The sequence below is a fragment of the Xenopus laevis genome, chromosome 1L (genome assembly GCF_017654675.1).
Source record: "Xenopus laevis strain J_2021 chromosome 1L, Xenopus_laevis_v10.1, whole genome shotgun sequence".
Lineage (NCBI taxonomy): Eukaryota > Metazoa > Chordata > Amphibia > Anura > Pipidae > Xenopus > Xenopus laevis.
In genome coordinates, this window is record NC_054371.1 from 119,035,144 (window position 1) to 119,056,465 (window position 21,322).

A 21,322-nucleotide genomic window follows, 5' to 3' on the forward strand; every position below is an offset into this window, starting at 1 on the left:
ATACATAGGGATAGTATATGGTATATATATGTTAAATCACACTTATATGTATTCTGAAAGTAAGTTCATAAATCAAAAACTTAAAGAAAAGTTGTAACTTATGAGTATAGCAACGTAGGTGGGAGTCTTCGCCTGGTACGCACATCTTATATATATATATATACACAGTATATAAACTATATTCATTTATGTCCTCTTAGATAGTTTTATCTAGAAACGTCTCAAGTTTTGCATATGCATATTAACCCTCGATATTCGACCGTCAAAGTAAAATCCTTCGACTTCGAATATCGAAGTCGAAGGATTTACCGCATTTCCTTAGATTAAAAAAACCTAGGAAAGCTTATGGGGGCCTTCCCCACAGGCTAGCATTGATGCTCGGTAGGTTTTAGGTGGCTAAGTAAGGGGTCGAAGTTTTTTTTAAAGAGACAGTACTTCGAGTATCGAATAGTAGAATAGCTGAACGATTTTTAGTTCAAATCGTTCGGTTCAAAGTCGTAGTCGAAGGTCGAAGTAACCAATTTGAAGTAGCCAATTTGAAGTAGCCAAAAAAAAACATTCGAAATTCAAAGTATTTTTTATTCTATTCCTTCACTCGAGCTAATTAAATGTGCCCCTAAGTGTCAAACAAAAATCAGGTTTATTGAATCCGACGTTTCAGTTCCTTACTGGAACTTTCTTCAGTCTTCAGGGAAAAAGCAGCACACGCTATTTTACACACACATCTGAAATCCATTTCTCAAAAGAGCAAACAGATTTTTTTTATTCAATTTTGAAATCTGACATGGGGCTAGACATTTTGTCAATTTCCCAGCTGCCCCTGATCATGTGACTGGAGCAGCACTATTAACTGATTCATTTTGAATTTTTTTTTTTCCCATGACAGTATCCCTTTAAAGGATGCAAAAAAAAAGTTTTTATTGCTGGCAGCCTATTTTAGTGTATTACACATTAGAATACTAGTATTTAGAGATGAAAGATGATAAGTGTATCTATGTATCTGAAGTATAATTTGACTGCTTGCGACAAACTGACTAGGGTTGCCGCCTTTTCACTAGTTGAAGCCTGGGCATGGGGCAATTGATGTCAGGAGCTATAGCCAGGGACATCAGGGGCGGAGTTGGTGATGCAAATGTTGGTCAATGACACCAAGAGGCATGACTATGATGTAGTGATCTCCAATTGGCTGATCGCCGCCATCAATCATTTTAAGACCAGTCCGGATATCCTAATTTTGGTGGCAACCCTTGTTAAAGTAGTTTGCTGCAGTCCGCTACAGCGAAATTCCTCCACTCTCCATTCATTTCTATGAATGAACTTTCACTTTCACCCATTGATAAATAACCCACAGAAATAAATGGAGAGAGAAGCTGAATTTCAGTCTAGAAGACTGTGGCAATCTCTAACTTCACTCTCTGATAAATATACACCATTGTGCAATAGTGTCGAGAAAAAAAATGGCTGCAATGGAAATAGTAATGGTAGAGAAACACCCATAGGGTTTAACGAGCATTTTATGTTTACTGTCCATTCATAAACTGAATCTAACGGAACATAATCTTAAATGCCAATTTTGCCTAATATTATGAACTGCATCATTTAACACATGTAAAAGACTGTATAAGAAATTCCCAGCACCGTTGAATGCTTTCAGCTCATTTGATGCAAGATAGGAATTCACTTTCATGTTCCAAAAAGTCCCAAAAAGTTTTAGACCATTACCCATACATTTCATTATTAGCAAGACAGGGGTTGTTGATCAGACAATAGACTTTTGAGGGTAGTAAAATTTAATCGCCCAGGTTATTTTGTAGCAGTAATGACCCTGTAAATGGATTTCTTACTGAAATATCAGTTTAATTGGTTCTTTCTGCAAAATAGTGGCAAGCCAGGAGCATGTTCATTTAAGAACTTTAGTTCTGTGAGTCTTTTTTTAAATTTGTAACATCTAGCAACACATGTATGTATCATTGTAACACATAGGGGCAGATTTATCAAGGGTCGAATTTCGACCATCGAATTGGAATACTTTGACTTCGAATATTAAAGTCGAAGTTTTTTTCATCGAATTTGGGTATCCTGCGGTCGAAGTAAAATCGTTCGATCGAACAATTAAATCCTTCGAATGGAATGATTAGAAGGATTTCAGCAATCGATCAAATGATTTTACTTCGACTTCCAAAAACTTAGAAAAATGCTCAAGAAGGTCCCCATAGGCTAACATAACACTTCGGCAGGTTTAAGTATTGAAATCAAAGTTTTTTTAAAGAGACAGTACTTCGATTATCGAATGGTCGAATATTCAAACTATTTTACTTCAAATTGAATTCGAAAGTCGAAGTCGTAGTATCCTATTTGATGGTCGAAGTATCCAAAAAATTACTTCGAATTTCGAATTTTTTTCTTTGAAAATTCCCTCGAATTCACTTTGACCCTTGATAAATCTGCCCCTAATTTTCCATAAAATGATTAAAACAAATTGATTTGATACAGGCTGTGCAATTGCAGGAGCCCTTTTGTTAGAAAGGGGAAAAATTAGCCCAATATTGCTCCAGATTATCTTATAACTCTATGCATACCTCCAAGATGGTTGGTCAGGTAGCAAACTTTTGAGGATAATCACTCAGGAATGCTTTTGTAACTAACACAAATTATCACAGGACAAAATAAGTGAATTTAGTAAATCTGGGTACTATGATAATTTTGGCACTTAAAAAATAATGTTATTGGTCAATGATTTTTAGACAAGTGGCTTATTTGCAAAAGATAGAAAGGTCACGGTGGTGGTGGCTCTGGTTGCGACAAAGAGTCAATTCAGATACCTGAGGAAGGGGTATACAATATAACCCAAAATATTATGCTTCATATTACAAAATCGTAATTATTACTTATTTATAGATGGGGTGAAAAATGAGAAGTGAACTGATTTTTCGCATAAAAAGGACACAAATCCAAAGCCAAAGTTAAGACCTGTTTATAGGGTGTCATTTATTCTTTGAATTCCCATAACATTCATTATACCTTATATTTATGATGCCTCCAACTGATTTAAGAAAAAAGATAAGAAACTTTCTTGAATGAAAGTAAACAAAGGGCCTGCTTTTCAAATACATACATACATACACACATACCTACATACACAGTATGGGGCCCATTTACTTAGCTCGAGTGAAGGAATAGAAGAAAAAATACTTCGAATTTTGAATGGTCAAATATGGCTACTGCGACCATCGAATAGGCTACTTCGACTATGACTTTGACTTCGGATCGAATGATTTGAACTAAAAATCATTTGACTATTCAACCATTCGATAGTCGAAGTACTGTCTCTTTAAAAAATACTTCGACCCCCTAGTTCGCCACCTAAAACCTACCGAGGCCAATGTTAGCCTATGGGGAAGGTTCCCATAGGCTTCCTAACAATTTTCTGATCGAAGGAATATCCTTCGATTCGAATGATTTAATCGTTCGATCGAACGATTATTCCTTTGATCGTAGGAATAGCGCTAAATCCTTCGACTTCGATATTCGAAGTCGAAGGATTTACATTCGGCAGTCGAATATCGAGGTTTAATTAACCCTCGATATTCGACCCTATGTAAATCTGCCCCTATGTGTTATACCCACATCTATAATTATGAGAAACTTTGACTGTGAGCTAGAACAAAAATCTTGCATTTATCTTATGCAGAATAAAGCCTGGTCATAAGCGATAAAAGCCCAGAGGTACTTCCGCACTACATCAGTACTACATCACTAATCACCTCCAATTTTTTTGTGAGATTCAATTGCAATCTCTGTGTCTTTAGTGAATCGCCCTTGCTGATGATCTCACGGACTAGGGCCACAGTGAATTGCTTGCATGAGTGTATTGAAGGCCTATGGTAAATGAATGTTCTTGAGATATGGTTTATATGTACGACTACAAATTCCCTAATTTATTTTTTAACAGCGCAAATGGAGAATAAAGTCATTGTCAGTGTTGGAGTGGTCATTGTTTAATTCCCTCCCAGTCTAAGGTGACTTTAAAGGGATTCTGTCATGAATTTTATGGTGTTGTTTTTATTTCTAAATTACACTGTTTACAGTGCATATAATTCACTCTACAATATAAAATGTAATTCCTGAACCAACAAGTGTATATCTTTTTAGTTGTAATATTGGTGTGTAGACAGCCATCTCAGGTCATTTTGCCTGTTCATGTGATTTCAATGTAACTGAATGTGTCTCAGAGGGACCTGGATTTTAACTTTTTTTTTTAAACTATTGAGCGCTGTTCTTAGATCTACCAGGGAGCTGTTATATTGTGTTAGGGAGCTGCTATCTGGTTACCTTCCCATTGTTCTGTTGTTAGGCTGCTGGGGGGGGGGGTTGATATCACTCCAACTAGCAGTATAGAAGTAAAGAGTGACTGAATTTTATCAGAGCACAAGTCACATGACTGGGGGCAGATTTCAAAATTAAATATAAATAAATCTGTTTGCTCTTTTGAGAAATGGATTTCAGTGCAGAATTGTGCTGGAGCAGTACTACTAATTAATGTATTTTGAAAAAAATGTATGTTTTCCCATGACAGTATCCCTTTAAGAATTTTGTATAGTGAATCCTGTACTACATACAATTCCATGGAAATTATGTTGTACAGTTAGGGGGTTATTTACTAAACTCAGAATGCACAAATCCCCAAAAATGATTTTTTAGTATAAAATCAGACTTTTAAAAAAATCTAATATTTTTCGGAATTTATTATACCCCGAGGATGGAAAAGTCTAAATCCTGGATCTCAGACCTGTCGAGGTTGCATATAAGTCAATGGGAGAAGTCCCAATGATTTTTTGACGTGCGCTGGGTTTTGAACAATACCCTGAAGATTTCAGGAAAAAAGCATACAAAATCAGAGTTTTCGTTGAAAAATCAGAAAAAATCATGAAGTTCATATTTTCTGAAAAATCTAATAATAAATATGCAGAAAAAACCTGTGCGGATTAGATCGGAGTTTGCGGCTGGAAATGTTGAGATAAATTCAGACCTTGATAAATAACCCCCTTACTATTCAAAATACAGGACCCTGCTTATCAAAGGCTGAAGGATGCTTATTACTTCATCCTACTTCATTGGTGGATTTAATATTAATAAAGGCTTGAAAACATTTTTGTATTTAGCCAAAGTAGAAAAGTTCTGATAGTTTCAGTTGCATTTCAGCAACAAATAATATCACCCTTGCTAGGTCTCAGGTCTGTGCTGGTAAGAAAATCTAAGAGATGTTTTATTCATTGTTTTTTTTAAACTTATATATAAACTTGGTGAAGTTCTCTCTAAGTCATACTAATATGAAAGATTTCTTTAGATGTATAATCTGATGCAAATAGCTATATTTGGTTTAAATCCATATTCCATAGCACATACTTGCATACAGCATTGGCTCACAGTTTTACCATAACATGCACCCCCATATGTAATATAAGGTACTGTTTGTACTAACCAATGACAACCAATAGGATACTTGGATTTAAACAGGTGACCAGTAAATTCTACCTGCTCATTGATTGCTATGGGTTAATGCCCCTGGGCAAACGTAGACATAACTCCAATAATCTTATGATTCAGTTGGCCAGCTAGCACTGAAGCATGCTTTGTCACCATTTTCAGTGTAGTACCACCATATAACTGGCTTTCACACTGTTCCAATATGTAAATATTTATATCCAGTAGTGATGGGCGAATCTTCGTGAAACACATAGAAGTCAATGGGCATCAAAACAATTATGACGTACGACAATTTTCGGACGCTAGCATGAATTTTTATTCAAGTGACTATTTTGTCCAGATGCATTAAAGTCAATGGGCGTCTGAATAATTTCTAATGCGTTCATTTCTTTATGCGCAACAAATTTGATGCAACAATTTTTTTGTAACAATGGATTTTTCGCTGATGAATTTTTGACGCAGTTTTGAGAAAACATTAGCAGGTTGGCGAAACTTGGAAATTTGTTGCGAATCCATGCCTGCCGAATTTATTCGCCCATCACTAATATCCAGCAAAAGAAAATCATTTAAAAAAGACCAGAACTGAAATAAAGGAAGATTATCTTTTGAGACAGAAGTATAAGATAGCAGTAAATAAGTCTTCAAAAAGGTTGGCAATTTTTAAACTTTCTATATCTATTATTGTCAGATTTGGAGCTAGCTTCTTGGACTCATAGAATTGAAGGTTTTTACAATTCCAGCGTAACTTGTATAGAGTTGATTTATTACCTCTTTGTCCTCCTAACTCCTGACATCTTTTAAACAGATGTCACCAGCCTTTAACCCAGTGGGTTGCCTGCTTGGTAACAACAGGGGCAAGCCAAATCGCACAATCTTTATTAGTTTATAGGGCTCAGGGTGTCATTTTTTTCCCTGCAATAATGTGGACTTAGAGCAGATGTGACTTGGTAGGGGTTCAGTTGTTTTCACTTTGTGAGATAGGACAAATAATGGAAGACTGACACAAAGGGGAAACATGATTTCAGAGTAGTATAAATTGAGTAAAAAAAAGATTATTTAATTTGGTTTCAAAAGCTATAACATTACTTGAGATTTTTTGTTCAAAATATTGGATTCCGAAAAAATATCAAGACTAGCTTGCTGTGTATCTTGTATATTCCTATAAGGCAAAAGATGTAGAAAATGGTGAGGGTGTGATACATATTTAACATGTTCATACATTTTTATGACAAAAAAAGGAAAATGAAATACAAGCAAAAGGTTTCAAAGCACATATGCATGTATTATTAACTTTAATAAATATGTGATTTCTCGATTATGTAATGGCAGAAAAAACAGAAAACTGATGATGTATCATTCAAGATTTGTACACATATATGAAAAAACTGAGATTAAAACAGCAATCTTTTTGGCTTCCCTTTTCCCTACTTAAATTTAAAATAATATAGGCCGGTTTTATGGAATCTAAAAATCGAATACAAGATAAAGTTGTCATGCTAATATTAGGCTGATAGCCAAGTGACAAATTCCTTTGTAAATACCAAGTCAAATCACCAATATTTGACCATAGGACAAAAATAAATGAGATATTTGTTACAGAGCATTTAGGATTTTTGTTACAAAAGAAAATGACAGAAATTAAATGAGCAATACTGTATGTCTACCTTATTTCATTTTGATGTGTAAAAATGTTTGTATGAAAGTAGGGGGGTGATATGTTCTAATGTCTCTCAGCGAAGGTATTTTCTTTTATGGAACCCTGTTCATATTTCAATTTTTGAGCAGGGAGTAGGATTTTGAAAACGTGATGCCGTTATGTCTGGCAGGTAAAATAGTGGGGATATTTTCACTTGTATCAGCTGAAATACATTATTTAGTATGACAAGTGTGCACATTTTACCCCCTGCATTAGGCTCAGGAATGAAACACATATAGGTGTCTATACAGGTGTAGGATCCATTATCCGGAAACCCGTAATCCAGAAAGTTCCAAATTACATAAAGACCATCTCCCATAAACTCCATTTTAATAAAATAATTCATATTTTAGCAGGGATTTCATTGTACTTGATTCCAACTAACGAATTCTTATTGATGGCAAAATAATCCTACTGGGTTTAATCAATGCTTAAATTATTTTTTAGTAGACTTAAGGCATGGAGATCCAAATTACAGAAAGACCCCTTATCCGGAAAACACCAGGTCCCGAGCATGGGTAAAGAAACGACTATAGTTTAGAACAGAAACTATATAAATAAAACATATGCTCCTAGATAGTGTTTCATAACTACATCTGTTTAAAGGGAGGGGTCAGAGTGGCCACTTTATATCAAACAATTCAACCCATGCAGTTCCATGCTGTATATATTTTACTTCGCCCAAAGCATAGCACATGACATTCTATAGTAAATGAAGGCAGAAATTGAAATCAGATTTTTGGGGATTATTTGTCTTTAACAATTTTATTACAGCAGAAGACCATGAGTATTTTCCTGTTGTACTGAATAATAAATATACTTCCATATCAATATTACTTTTGTAGAAAATTAAAATATTACACATAGGGGCACATTTACCTAGGGTCGAATATCGAGGGTTAATAATCGAAGACGAAGGATTTTGAGCTATTATTATTTGCGCTATTATTATTTGCGCTATTATCGAAGGAATAATCGTTCGATCAGAAAATTGTTAGGAAATTGTTAGGAAGCCTATGGGGACCTTCCCCATAGGCTAACATTGGCCTCGGTAGGTTTTAGGTGGCGAACTAGGGGTCGAAGAAATTTTTAAAGAGACAGTACTTCGACTATCGAATGGTCGAATAGTCAAAGATTTTTAGTTCGATTCGAAGTCGTAGTCGAAGGTCGAAGTAGCCCATTCGATGGTCAAAGTAGCCATATATTCGACCATTCGGAATTCGAACTATATTTCCTCTATTCCTTCACTCGAACTAAGTAAATGGGCCCCATAATATACTATATATAATATATACATATATTTTTTTCTGTATTTATGACTGTTGCAAAATGTTCCTTACATGACACTTGGAGGCCTATTGAACAAAGGTTGGATTTTATCGGGTTTAGAGGTTTTTGAAACCACAACTAAACTCACAAACTCTAAAACCATAAATAGTGAAAGTTGCATAATTCAGTCGGGTTGAAAAAAAGACGAACGTCCATCAAGTTCAACCCCTCAACCAGCACCCACACACACACACTCACATGACCCCTCCACACACTATCATAAACTATAAATACAAATAACTACTAATTGTAGATTTTAGTATTACAATAGCCTTGGATATTATACTTGTCCAAGAAAGCACCCAAGCAACTCTTAAAGGTATTAACTGAATCAGCCATCACAACATCAACCCGGCAGTGCATTCTACAACCTCACTGTCCTGACTGTGAAGAACCCCCTACGTTGCTTCAAATGAAAGTTCTTTTCTTCTAGTCTGAAGGTGTGGTTTTAGCATACATACATTGAAATGAATGTATTAATTAATTACAAAAGGTCAAAACTTTAAACAACATATTCTGACACCAACATAATCTCTAGGAGTTACTGGACTATATATTTCCTAGCACCCAGTAAAGCAAAGCTGTCAGGGGCACTGGGAACTTAGTCCAACAACAGGAACTGCATGTTGGATGTATTTAATTGACTTTGTATGTTTTCCCCGGCTGGTTTTCCCTATACATCGTGCACAAGTCTGGATCATAATTTTTCTTATTAGAACCTTAATAAACTCCTGGGTGCAGCTCTATACAAAGCAAACCTTCCTGGTGCCAAGTGGGTTAAAAATATAATATAGTGTAGAATGCAGAGGCATTGCAGGATGTGTGCTCACAACCTTTTCTTCATTTTGTGGTCTGTATTCCAGCCTAGAATGTGAAGTGTAATGTTCATTTATCAAAAGGCAAACAAGTGCTTTGGAAATTGAAGAAGGATAGGAAACGGTGAAAAGGCTGATGCGAATGTTGGAGGGAAAGAAAGATAGAAAACAAACAAAGAACTCTTGATCTCCCTGGAAGATTCACAGCTAGTTTCTATTCACACCATCCTCCGTTATCTCAGTTTTATACGAGTGCTAATGCACACAATTGTGAAACTGCCTTCCGTGGAATTGGCAAGAAAACTGCCATTAAATGATAAAGTGATCATGAAAAAGGATCAGCTCTGGAATGGATGTTTGTCAATAGCAGATCTGTGGCCAATTTTCTTTTATTATCTTCCATCCCTCTAATATTTTGTTTGTCTTCTTCTATACTTTTATTGAATTGTAAATCCCTTTGTTTTTAATTCCATGTTGAAGTAACCTTATAAAAAAATTAACTTCTAAAATTTCCTTCCATAAATCAACTCTAGTAAAGGATTTTCAAAACAATGCAGCTAACAAACACTATAAGCAGACCTTCATTTTAAACTAAATATATAAATAAAACTGAGGCTTTATTGGGTAAGCCTGTAGTTTGTCTACAGTATGTGTAACAATTATAGCTCCATTGTGTGCATGGTGGCCCCATATTTGTAATGAAACAGTACAAAGTATGAACTATGTTTTACCAAAGAACAGATGGGTATTATTTGCATTTGAGAGCAAAGTTGACTCCATTGGTGCTTTAGTGAGGGGCTGTGTGCAGGGTTTGTGTAAGGGTAGAGTTGTGTTTTAAGGGCAACTTCCAGGCAATAATTAAGGAATGATATATTAATATGGCACCTTGAATAAAAGAAAGGGGATCATATTGATAGCATAATTATAGAAACAGTGTTGATTGCTTTATAGCATTTGATACTTCTTAAATATAGTTAACATAGATTTCAGTTTCTTAAAAAGTGTGTCATGATACATGTATGGTCACCAATTATAGTGCCACTTTTATAAACTAATGTAGTGAAGTTGCTTTATTGTTTTTAATTGTAGTTTTGCTATTCACTTATCTGGTGGTGGAGCTATGTAGATATAATTGCACATGTAAATCAAGAAAGATGAATCAAGAAATACTTTTACAAGAACTTACTTCATTCTAACCACATTTCTACCATTTTTTTTGGCAGAAACTGGTTTATTGTTTTTATATGTGCCAGCATGGTTTTATGCGTAATAGATCCTGCCAGACTAACTTAATTTCTTTTTATGAGAAGGTAAGCAGGGACCTCGATTCTGGGATGGCAGTGGATGTGATTTACTTAGACTTTGCTAAAGCATTTGATACAGTGCCACACAAAAGGTTACTGGCTAAATTAAGGAATGTTGGCCTGGAACATAGTATTTATACCTGGATAGAGAACTGGCTAAAAGATAGACTACAAAGAGTGGTGGTAAATAGAACGTTTTCTAATTGGACCAGTGTTGTTAGTGGAGTACGCAGGGCTCTGTACTAGGTCCCTTGCTTTTCAACTTGTTTATTAATGACCTGGAGATGGGTATTAAAAGTACTGTTTCTATGTTTGCAGATGATACTAAATTGTGCAGAACTATAGGTTCCATGCAGGATGCTGCCACTTTGCAGAGTGATTTGTCTAAATTGGAAAACTGGGCAGCAAACTGGAAAATGAGGTTCAATGTTGATAAATGCAAGGTTATGCACTTTGGCAAAAATAATATAAATGCAAGTTATACACTAAATGAGCTGGAGAAAGTGCAGAGACTAAGTGCAACTAAATTGGTTAGAGGGACGGAAGACTTAAATTATGAGGGTAGACTTTCAAGGTTGGGGTTGTTTTCTCTGGAAAAAAGGCGCTTGTGAGGGGACATGATTACACTTTACAAGTACATTAGAGGACATTATAGACAAATAGCAGGGGACCTTTTTACCCATAAAGAGGATCACCGTACCAGAGGCCACCCCTTTAGACTAGAAGAAAAGAACTTTCATTTGAAGCAACGTAGGGGGTTCTTCACAGTCAGGACAGTGAAGTTGTGGAATGCACTGCCTGGTGATGTTGTGATGGCTGATTCAGTTAATGCCTTTAAGAATGGCTTGGATGATTTTTTGGACAGACATAATATCAAAGGCTATTGTGATACTAAGCTCTATAGTTAGTATATGTATGGGTATATAGAATTTAATTAAAAGTAGGGAGGGGCGTGTGTATGTTTGCTGGGTTTTCCATTGGAGGGGTTGAACTTGATGGACTTTGTCTTTTTTCAACCCAATTCAACTATGTAACTATGTAACTATATAATCCAAAAAAAAAAAAAAAGTACCATCCCCAAATGGGTAAAGACTAAATAAAGATCTAGGCACACTTCCCTATCAGGAAGTGAATCTCTGACATGGAGAAATAAATACAGGATAAGAAATTTTACAGGAAGCCCGTGTACTGGATCATGGGGTTATGAAAGGTTATAAACAAAGTTGTAGGAATAGTGTGATAAAGAACATATCTCAAGGGTGTCAGTGAAAACTACTTGCATTCCTTTGGCAACATATTGTCATTGTCACTATATTGTCATTGTTACTTTTATATATCGCTCGTTTTTATGCACTATTATGTGCCGAGGTTAGAAAAAAATATTTTGTGTGCTATGCAGAAGTGTTTACCTTTGCTGATTTAATGGTTCGTGTAAATAGAAGTGGGAGGAGCCTATTTATTCTAAAAATACAGACAACCAGATGGAATGAATGCTTGCTATTGCTGGCTTTGGCAAGACAGTTTCTAAAATGTGATCTTATAACTAATAAAATTGTAGATCCAAAAATATCCAATTGCATTTAAGTGATATATTTCGTTTACAAAGCATAAGCCTGCCTCCTATTATCACTTTTCCTCCCTTTGTAGATGATTCCATTCATTGGACTGATGTCTGTAGAATAAAATATTATTTTAATGTCTGCATCTGCTTAGACTCAGCTTTGCACCAACAGCAAGCTCTTAAATCATTTAGACCACATTAAAGGCTCATCCTGATGATCAATTTCAACACAGGATAAAAATACGGAGAATTAGAGCTTGTTCTCTGGGGATGTCGTAAGTGTTTCTAGCTAATAAACTAATCCTTTGCAAATGAAAAATGTAACCGTGAGAACATTAAGCAGATAGCGTGTTAATGAACTAAAGATGGATGCACAACAATATGTGCTGTATTTAAAATCCAAATTACCGGCATTACAGCTAATACACAATTTGTTATATGGCTATATAGATTTTCTACTGCCCTTGTAAATGTTGACGGTATACGAGATCCCCTCAAGTACTCAGAGCAGAGGGCAAATGGCCTTCTAGAAGTAGATTTCCTTTTGAGATACAGGAGAGGAAATAAATTAAATTATGTGCGAACGCAGAAAAGAAGAAGAAGAAGAAGAAGGGGGGAAAGAAAAGGTTGTGGAAATGGAAGAGACAGAGAAAATACGCTTCGGCAGGCATTTGCAATTTAATTGATATTTGGCTGCAGGAAGCCAATCAGTATAAGTAAATTGACGTTATAAGATAAAAATAATCGCTTAATGGGATACCTTCCCCCATGGCTGATGTAGCCCAAATAAATGTAGCCACACACACAGAAGCAGCGTGACGGCTGTTACAGGGTACAACTTGCTGCTGCCTAACTGGCAGGGTTCTTCTCATTCTGCAGTTTGTTTTTATGGCATCTGTCTTTGCTCCCCGAGAGAAGGCAATGAGCGGTTTCACATTGATTGCCACTGCAGCCAACGGCGGGCGAGAGAGAGACCGTAATTAATGACTCTATTTGTTGGAGCACTGCTGAGAACAATTGAGTTTGTTATGGCTACAACTGATGCCAGCTTTCTCAGGAGCTCAGGGGAGGTGTTTCGGCCTGGAGTCCAGCAGTCATAAGCTGGGCAGTGTACCAGATGATCCACGTGCAATGGGGGGGGGGGAAGGCAGGAAGATCATTTCCTTAACTCTTTCACACTCTTTCACACTATCTGAAGCAAGTCATTTCAATACTGAAAAAAAATATAAAAAAATCATGCTTGCAGAAGATAACTGTCGACTGAGGATTACAAGGGCTTGCTGGACTTACAATAACAAAGACTTTACTGATGTTGTATATCACAACCGGCATGCAATGTAATCTAGCAGTGAATTCCACCTCTTGAACTTGCTTCTAGTTTTGTTTGTAAGCTCTTTAGTGCAAGGACCTTTTTCCCCACAATTTTGCCACATGCCATTTGGCTATTTCCTGCCATACGTTTCTGTGCATTTCTGTACCATATACTCTATGCTGCATAGAAATATATAAATCTATGAAAATCCTGAGATTTTATTTTATCTTGCCAATGCTATTCAGTGGTGCAGCCAATCAGGTGAATGTGACCATGTGAATGGTTACTAAGGGAATGAATTAGGGGCCCCTTGTTACCAGGGTCATAGTAACTGGGCCACATATGTATGCAGACAGGGAGTGATGCCCACTTGGATTCTTAAAAACGAATAATTACAGTTTCAGATAACTTGCGTTGTTTTCCAATTTTCCTTTTAACTGAAATGAATAGTGCCATCTTCTGTATATCTAATCCCCCAGTACTCATATTACTTGTTAGAACCATGTTACTACTCTCAGATGCATATTATTCTCAAAAGCAAACCCTTCACACCTATGCCCTACCCAAAACCGCTTGTGTGCACCATGTGCAGAGTATGCAAAATACAATCTGAGCAAAAATCCTTGCAATTTACCACAGCCACTGATACTATTCCCTTATACTATAACATTGGATCGTTATTTATATTGCTATACTTTTTTCATGCTGTATAATACAGTAGAACCCCTATTTTACATCCCCTGATTTTAAGTTTCCCCTCATTTTACATTATTGTTTTGTGGTCCCACCTATATATTATGCATAATACATTTCCTGATTTTACATTTTCCTGGATTTTACACCATCTTTTTCTGGTTCCCTGAAAAACTTAAAATGGGGGATCTACTGTAGTTCAAAGAGCACCAACTGTGCACCTTCCTCCTCTTTATTTACAGTAGATGCAAATCTTACAAATTACTTATGATTTATTATATTTATATTGGAGCTCCAGGAAGGCAAAGAAGAGCTACTTCGAAGCCACAATTTGCCACTCACATTGATGTCTGCTTGGTCCTGCATATGCATGTGCACAAACCCTTGGAAGGTCTGATATTGTAAATGTGTAAGACTGCCCTGAGCCATATGGAATTTTTATAATGGCTCTGGAAGAGATTGTTTTTCTTAGACCTTTAAAGAATTTTAAAGATTTTATAATACTTGAAGAAAGACTGAGGGAATGATGGACAGAATACCAAGGAAAGGTTGAGGCGCTGGAGAAGGCTTGAAGCTGGGTGTTAAATGAGCTGATGAAAGAGTATGAATAGAATCACAGAGGATACTAGTTTTCTTTTCTTTGCCAGTCTGTGCAATTTACTTTTTTGAAAAGTAGGCTATAAGACCATGCTTTATATGTATTTTTCAGCTCACTAAGTTCCAAAGAAATATCTTTTGTTTCTCTGTTTCTTCTCATTACCAGTTTGGGATGTGTTTATGTCATATACAGATAATAATTTTTAGATTTTTTTTCTAAATTCCTTTATAGGGGATGGAGTTATAGGGAATTTACAGTCCCAATTTGCAAGCGAAGATGCAATTTTAATGCAAGCTTACAACTTAGAGACATGTATCTTGATTATCAATGAGCAACCGCAACTATGCAAATTGGAAATGTGAAACATATTTTAAAAACTTTCTGTTTCTAAAAATGGGAATTAGATCAGTCACTGGATTCATTTTATACTACTTAGTTACTGAGTCTATGAATCTTCTTACATTGTTTTCTTAAGAGGAAAAAAGATGTCTAGAAAACTGTTACATAAAAATAAAACAACCCCCTTATTATGTACATTATATACAGTACCTTAAAACATAATATTTACCATGTGTTATGTAAATAGTTTTCCTAATGCACTTTAAAAAACTGAACTTTGAAAAAAAAAAAAAAGTCATATGGTGTTCATTTCACACATTCAGAAAAAGAACTGTTATGGCACACAGAAAGTGATCTGTGTACATCTCAGAAAAGGACAGCTGGTCTGTGTATACTGAACAGGTCAAGCCTTGAAATGAAGAAGCAATAAACCAGTGAAATGGTACTATCACCAAAACATGATTGATCAATTGAATTCTATCAGAGACAGTGGGCAGTGAGATTAACTCAGGCCTGATAGGTTCAATGAGTTAAAGCATGATGTTCATTTCAGCTTCATTTCACCAGTCTTTGCTTGTGAAATTGGTCAATCAATAGAGGTTGAAGATCAGATATATATATCGTTGACCATCTTATGGGGAATATAATCTAGCAGAGTCTGCTCCTGGCTCCTGCTGCTTTCAGTGGATAATAGAGAAAGAACCGAGACTCTATCAGCGGTTTTGAAATGCTCTGATATCTCCTCAAAATGAAAGGTATTTTTGGTATCTCTGATATCTTTTTTTTTTTTTTTAATTCTAGTTTCTTTTTTTATTGTCTGCAACACAATCATACTTCTCCAAGAGAAACAAAGTCATTTATTTTGAACATATTTTGTGCCATTGCAACTGGGAGAACAGTAACCGAACTTAAAAGAACACCTTAACTCATTCTAGCTCTGACGGACAGCATGATTTTGGCATTTGTACAGTCAGCATAGTTACTGCTATGAGAATACGCATTAATGTTGCACTAATGCTAATTAGAAAAACAAACCAACTATAGTCCACTTCACTTAACATCCCCTTTAATAAGCTACTTGTATTGGGTGCCAAAAGTAGCAGATGCAGATGCACATTAGGCTATACGTTTTGTTGATCCATAATCTAATATTTAATTATAAATGATCTCATAGCAGTTTAACAAAAAGGGATTAGTTCATGGTAATCTCATGGCAGATTAAACTGGATTAAACAACGCAAACATAGTTAGAAAGTTTAAACTGGCCATTTAAATCCATATTTGCTTCGAGACTTTGAATGATTTCGACCATACTGCCCAACCATCTGGGCATGTACTGTCACATCGGAGGAGCAATGTTGATAGGTGATCCTGAGATCTTTATGTATTGTAGTTAGTGTAGACTGAAAATGTCATCTGCTGAGTCAGAAATTTTCATCTTCTTTGAGTCAGATACATGGTACATTGGCTTATGAGAAATGAGCATTATGCACCTAATACCAGATTTCTTTTATCCAAAAGTTATATTTTCATTAAGATAAATCAAGCCCTAGCTAGATTTCTTTCAGTGGTTTGCTTTATTTCCTGTTTCCTTTGTCACATCTGATGAAAAACTGGGTTGTATGTATTTCCATGTAAATCAAAATATATGAAATGGCTAGCAATGTTTTTTTATTTTTTCTTTGCAGTTGAATCTGATGGTGGGCATGGACACATTTGACTTCCATGAAATGCACCAGCTAGTGAGAAATTAGCTGGAGTCATTCACTGGATTACATACCCACTCAATTTTGTCTTTGTTTTTATTCCTTTTTTTTTAAATAATTTGAGCCCATTTAATTTTCTTGACCTGCAAAATGCAATGCAGTATAGCCACATTATTTTAGATCCCGGTATTTGTGACTGTCGAATAACTAATAATAATCACACAGTAAGAGAATTCATGGGATGTCAGCCTAAATGTACACATAAATTGCTTTATCATTACCACCATGATGGAACTTGGCTCTTACAATATCTCAGGACAAAGTTAAAGCAAATTACTCCTATTAAATTGGACCTGATTCCACAATATCCTCTTTGCTCTTAGCAGTAATTCATTTCTTTTTATAAGGAGTAAAACGACAGAGGTGGCATCCATCTTAATTAGTCTGAACATTCCAGTGAAGTAAGGCAATTATCTGAGGCTCAATGTAATATAGTTGGACACTACTGGTATTAGATTCTTTCAACATGTGATATGTCCTTAGGAAGATTTAAAGTTCATATGTATGTTGCAGGAAGTTAACAGTGTGCTAAATACTGATTTCTGCCCATGACTGGCTCATTTCACAGAAAGTCAATGCCTTTATATCTTTAAAATATCTCCACCTACTAATGATAAAAAAAAAAACCAGACACCAATTATTGTGAGATTTGATGTAAAAACGCAAAATAAACTCTCCAATAATTCCTTATATTTGTTGTTTTGTAAATTAAGTCTTATCATTTTACTATAAGCCTAGGTGTGCGCAGAGGTCAAAGCGGAAAATATCTGAGTGGTTGCTATAGACAACATCACCGGTGATGTTTATCTCTAATGTTAATAAATATGGCCCTTAGAGTACAAATTCTGTGGAAATAGATCACCATGTGTGGTTAGACCTCTGTCTGTTGTAGAAGACCATAGCCAGCATGTGAGAAAGATGATATTTCTGTTGAGTAGAACTTATCATATATAGCATCATATAGCATCATCAGCATCAGCATTTACTGGTCACCTGTTTCAAAGCAAGCGTCTGGCTTCTATGCTCATGCCACGTGGGCAAAATTAGTGCCTTTTATTATACCTGGAAGTTAGCATCTAAAAACATCTTCATTGCTGCCAGTAATGAATACATTTTGGAACTGATTGTCATACTGTACTTATTTGTAACTTGAAGACAGTCTGAAGACAGTCTGTTTATGTGTTGTGCAAGTTCTATATTAATAAGTTCATTTCCAGTATTTGTCCTAGGGCCAAGTTGTGAGGTCCTGCTCTCTTCTATTATATTAATTATCCAATTCTTTAAAATTTAGTAGATACATAGGGGTATATTTATCAAATAGTGAAGTTAATAGTGAAGTTCCGCAACTAGAGTGAAATTCCGCTACTTCCCATTCATTTCTATGGGGTTTTTTAAAGGCGTATTTATCAAAGGGTGAAATTTCACTTTCACCCATTGATAAATACGCCTTTCAAAATCCCATAGAAATGAATGGAGAGCTGCGGAATTTCACTCTAGTGGCGGAACTTCACTCTTTGATAAATTTACCCCTTAGTGCAAGTGCATGTAAGGTATAGATGCATGCAAGCTTCTAAATTAACGCACTAGCTGTTAGAAAGTATTTTGGAATTCAATAATGGGAGCAACAAAGAAAGCAAAGCTGTGTCTCAAGATGATCGTCTTATATTTATATATGTGTTTCATTAGAATAAACTGTAAATATCACAAGATAAGTAATCATTTGTATTTACATTTTTATTGACAATGAAATCCATGTATTGAATTTTGTTTCACAACTTTTCTAAGTGAAAACAACACATAAAGATGAGTGACCCAATATATAACGTGGACCTTGTGGACGTATATAAGATATAATCTAAGGCTTTTACAGTATTGTACACTGGAAACAGATGTTCACTTCTCTCTGTAAAATTTTTCTCCATATGAGTGTAAAACCAACCCGCAGAGTATAATACACAGAGGAAAGTACTAATTGCAAAATTAACTCTACTAATTGCAAATTATCTGTGGCACTTTACACAGTCTTTAGTTCTCTTGGCTCTACAAAGAGAATATTGCTGCAATAAGGCATGAATAATCTCTGGTTGTCTGGTTTTAACATATGTATTGAAAAAACATATTGTTTAATATATACTACATTTTAATATAATAAATGAAAGTAAATTTAAAAAAGGTGAATTTCGTTTTCACAAATCCCTTGTCCTTGTTTTACTAGTAAATTGTATAACTATTTACAATTGTATTCCTTTTTGAGTATGAAATCTTGAAAACCTGTATCCATGCAAATTTCTTGTTTTTATGGAGAACATATGAGAGTTTTGAAGCACTAGTTTTATCTGATACTTTCATATTACTATTATTAATTATTAATAATATCCCTTGTTTATATAGCACCAATGTATTTCCGAATGCTTTACACCCTCCACCCTATTGGAGCTAATACTGTTTGCAGTATCAGTATTACATTGACCAATTTTATCAGTAGCCAATAAACCTACCTGTATGTTTTTGGAGTGTCAGAGGAAACTGGAGTAGCTGGAGGAAACTCACACAGACATGGGGAAAACATATAGACCCTTTGCAGATAGCGCCCTAGCTTTTATTGAATCTAGGACCAGGCAAGTGTATATTATATTTCTGCTAATACTAATCCAATATATCTCACTTTGTTGACTGCCCAGAACCATACTTTATACTTTTCATATTTTGATGAAAAAGGTTGTTTCCTCCTTGTAATTATTGTACAGCACATCAAATGTATGTTTGTTTTATTCCCAGGATTTTTTTTTTAAATCCCAAGAAAACATTTCATTTACTCCCTATTAACTGACATTCAGGAGATCAGTTGCTGGATTGTCAATACATGACCTCAAATGTCCCAGCTGACTGGTGCAATTGATTAATGCGCCAACTCAGACAATAGCTATAAAATGGAGAAGCATGGATTTTATGGTAATTCCTTACATGCTTGTTGACTTGGAATTATTATGATTTAAACCTATTTTATTTGGAAAATGCAAGAAACCCACACAGTCACAGGAAGAACATTTTAACTTCATGCAGTTGGGGGCCGATTCACTAAGGGTCGAATTTCGAAGTAAAAAATACTTCGAAATTCGACCCTCGAATTGAAATCCTTCGACTTCGAATATCGAAGTCGAAGGATTTAGCGCTAAACGTTCGTTCGATCGATCGAAGGATTTTTCGTTCGATTAAACGATCGATTCGAAGGATTTTAATCCAACGATCGAAGGAAAATCCTTCGATCAAAAAAAGTTAGCCAAGCCTATGGGGACCTTCCCCATAGGCTAACATTGACTTCGGTAGGTTTTATCTGCCGAAGTAGGGGGTCGAAGTTTTTTTTAAAGGGAAAGTACTTCGACGGTCGAATGGTCGAATAGTCGAACGATTTTTACTTCGAATCGTACGAATCGAAGTCGAAGGTCGTAGTCGAAGGTCGAAGTAGCCCATTCGATGGTCGAAGTACCCAAAAAATACTTCGAAATTCGAAGTATTTTTCATTCGAATCCTTCACTCGAGCTGAGTGAATCGGCCCCCTAGTGTCTTGCTTGAAATCAAACCTACAACCCCCCACTGAAAGACAGCTATCATTGTGCCATTGTGCTCATCTAATGTTATTATTTTATTGCAGGTATTCAAGAATCTCCTATCCCAAATGGTCATTCGCTTCCAGGCAGAGATTTCCTAAGAAAACAGATGAGAGGTGACCTCTTTACTCAGCAGCAGTTGGACGTATTAGATCGAGTTTTTGAAAGACAACATTACACTGATATCTTTACTAGTACTGAACCTATCAAGCCTGAGCAGGTATTGTACCTATTTTAATTTTCATTTCATAATAGGTTTAAGCATCATTTTAGAAGCCAGAAGGGAGAATATTATGTTAAGATAGTTTTATCAGTACATTCTATACAATTTAACTGATTATAGTTTAATTCTGTGACCATTGTCTCTAATTATACTAACATTTTGTTAGCGCTATAAAGACACTCAGACAGAAACATAACTGTATGGGGCACATTTACTAAGGGTCAAATATCGAGGGTTAATAAACCCTCAAATTTAAATCCTTAGAATTCGAAGGATTTAGCGCAAAGGATTTTTCTTCAATCAAAAAAAGCTTAGAAAAGTGTTAGGGTAGGTCCCCATATGCTAACATTGTACCTCGGAAGGGTTAAACTACTGAAGTATGTAGTAGAAGTGTTTTTTTAAAGAGACAGTACTTCGACTATCGAATTATCGAATAGTCAAACGATTTTAATTTTGAATCGTTCAAATCGAAGTCGAAGGTCGTAGTAGCCTATTCGATGGACGAAGTACCCAAAAAAATACTTCGAAATTAGAATTTTTTTTCATTTCGAATCCTTCACTCGAGCTTAGTAAATGTGCCCCTCTATGTAT

At 35.6% G+C, this 21,322-nt stretch overlaps 1 protein-coding gene across 2 annotated transcripts in view; it reads left to right on the forward strand.

Moving 5' to 3' along the window:
• The window catches only part of pax5.L (paired box 5 L homeolog), a 119,430-nt gene that overhangs the window by 37,842 nt on the left and 60,266 nt on the right, over positions 1 to 21,322 (forward strand). Inside the window, exons 6-7 of one of the 2 annotated variants that reach the window (XM_041587520.1) lie at positions 20,553 to 20,728; positions 21,138 to 21,140. In XM_041587520.1, the coding sequence (XP_041443454.1) occupies positions 20,553 to 20,728; positions 21,138 to 21,140 (179 nt within the window). 2 annotated transcript variants of the gene reach the window in all.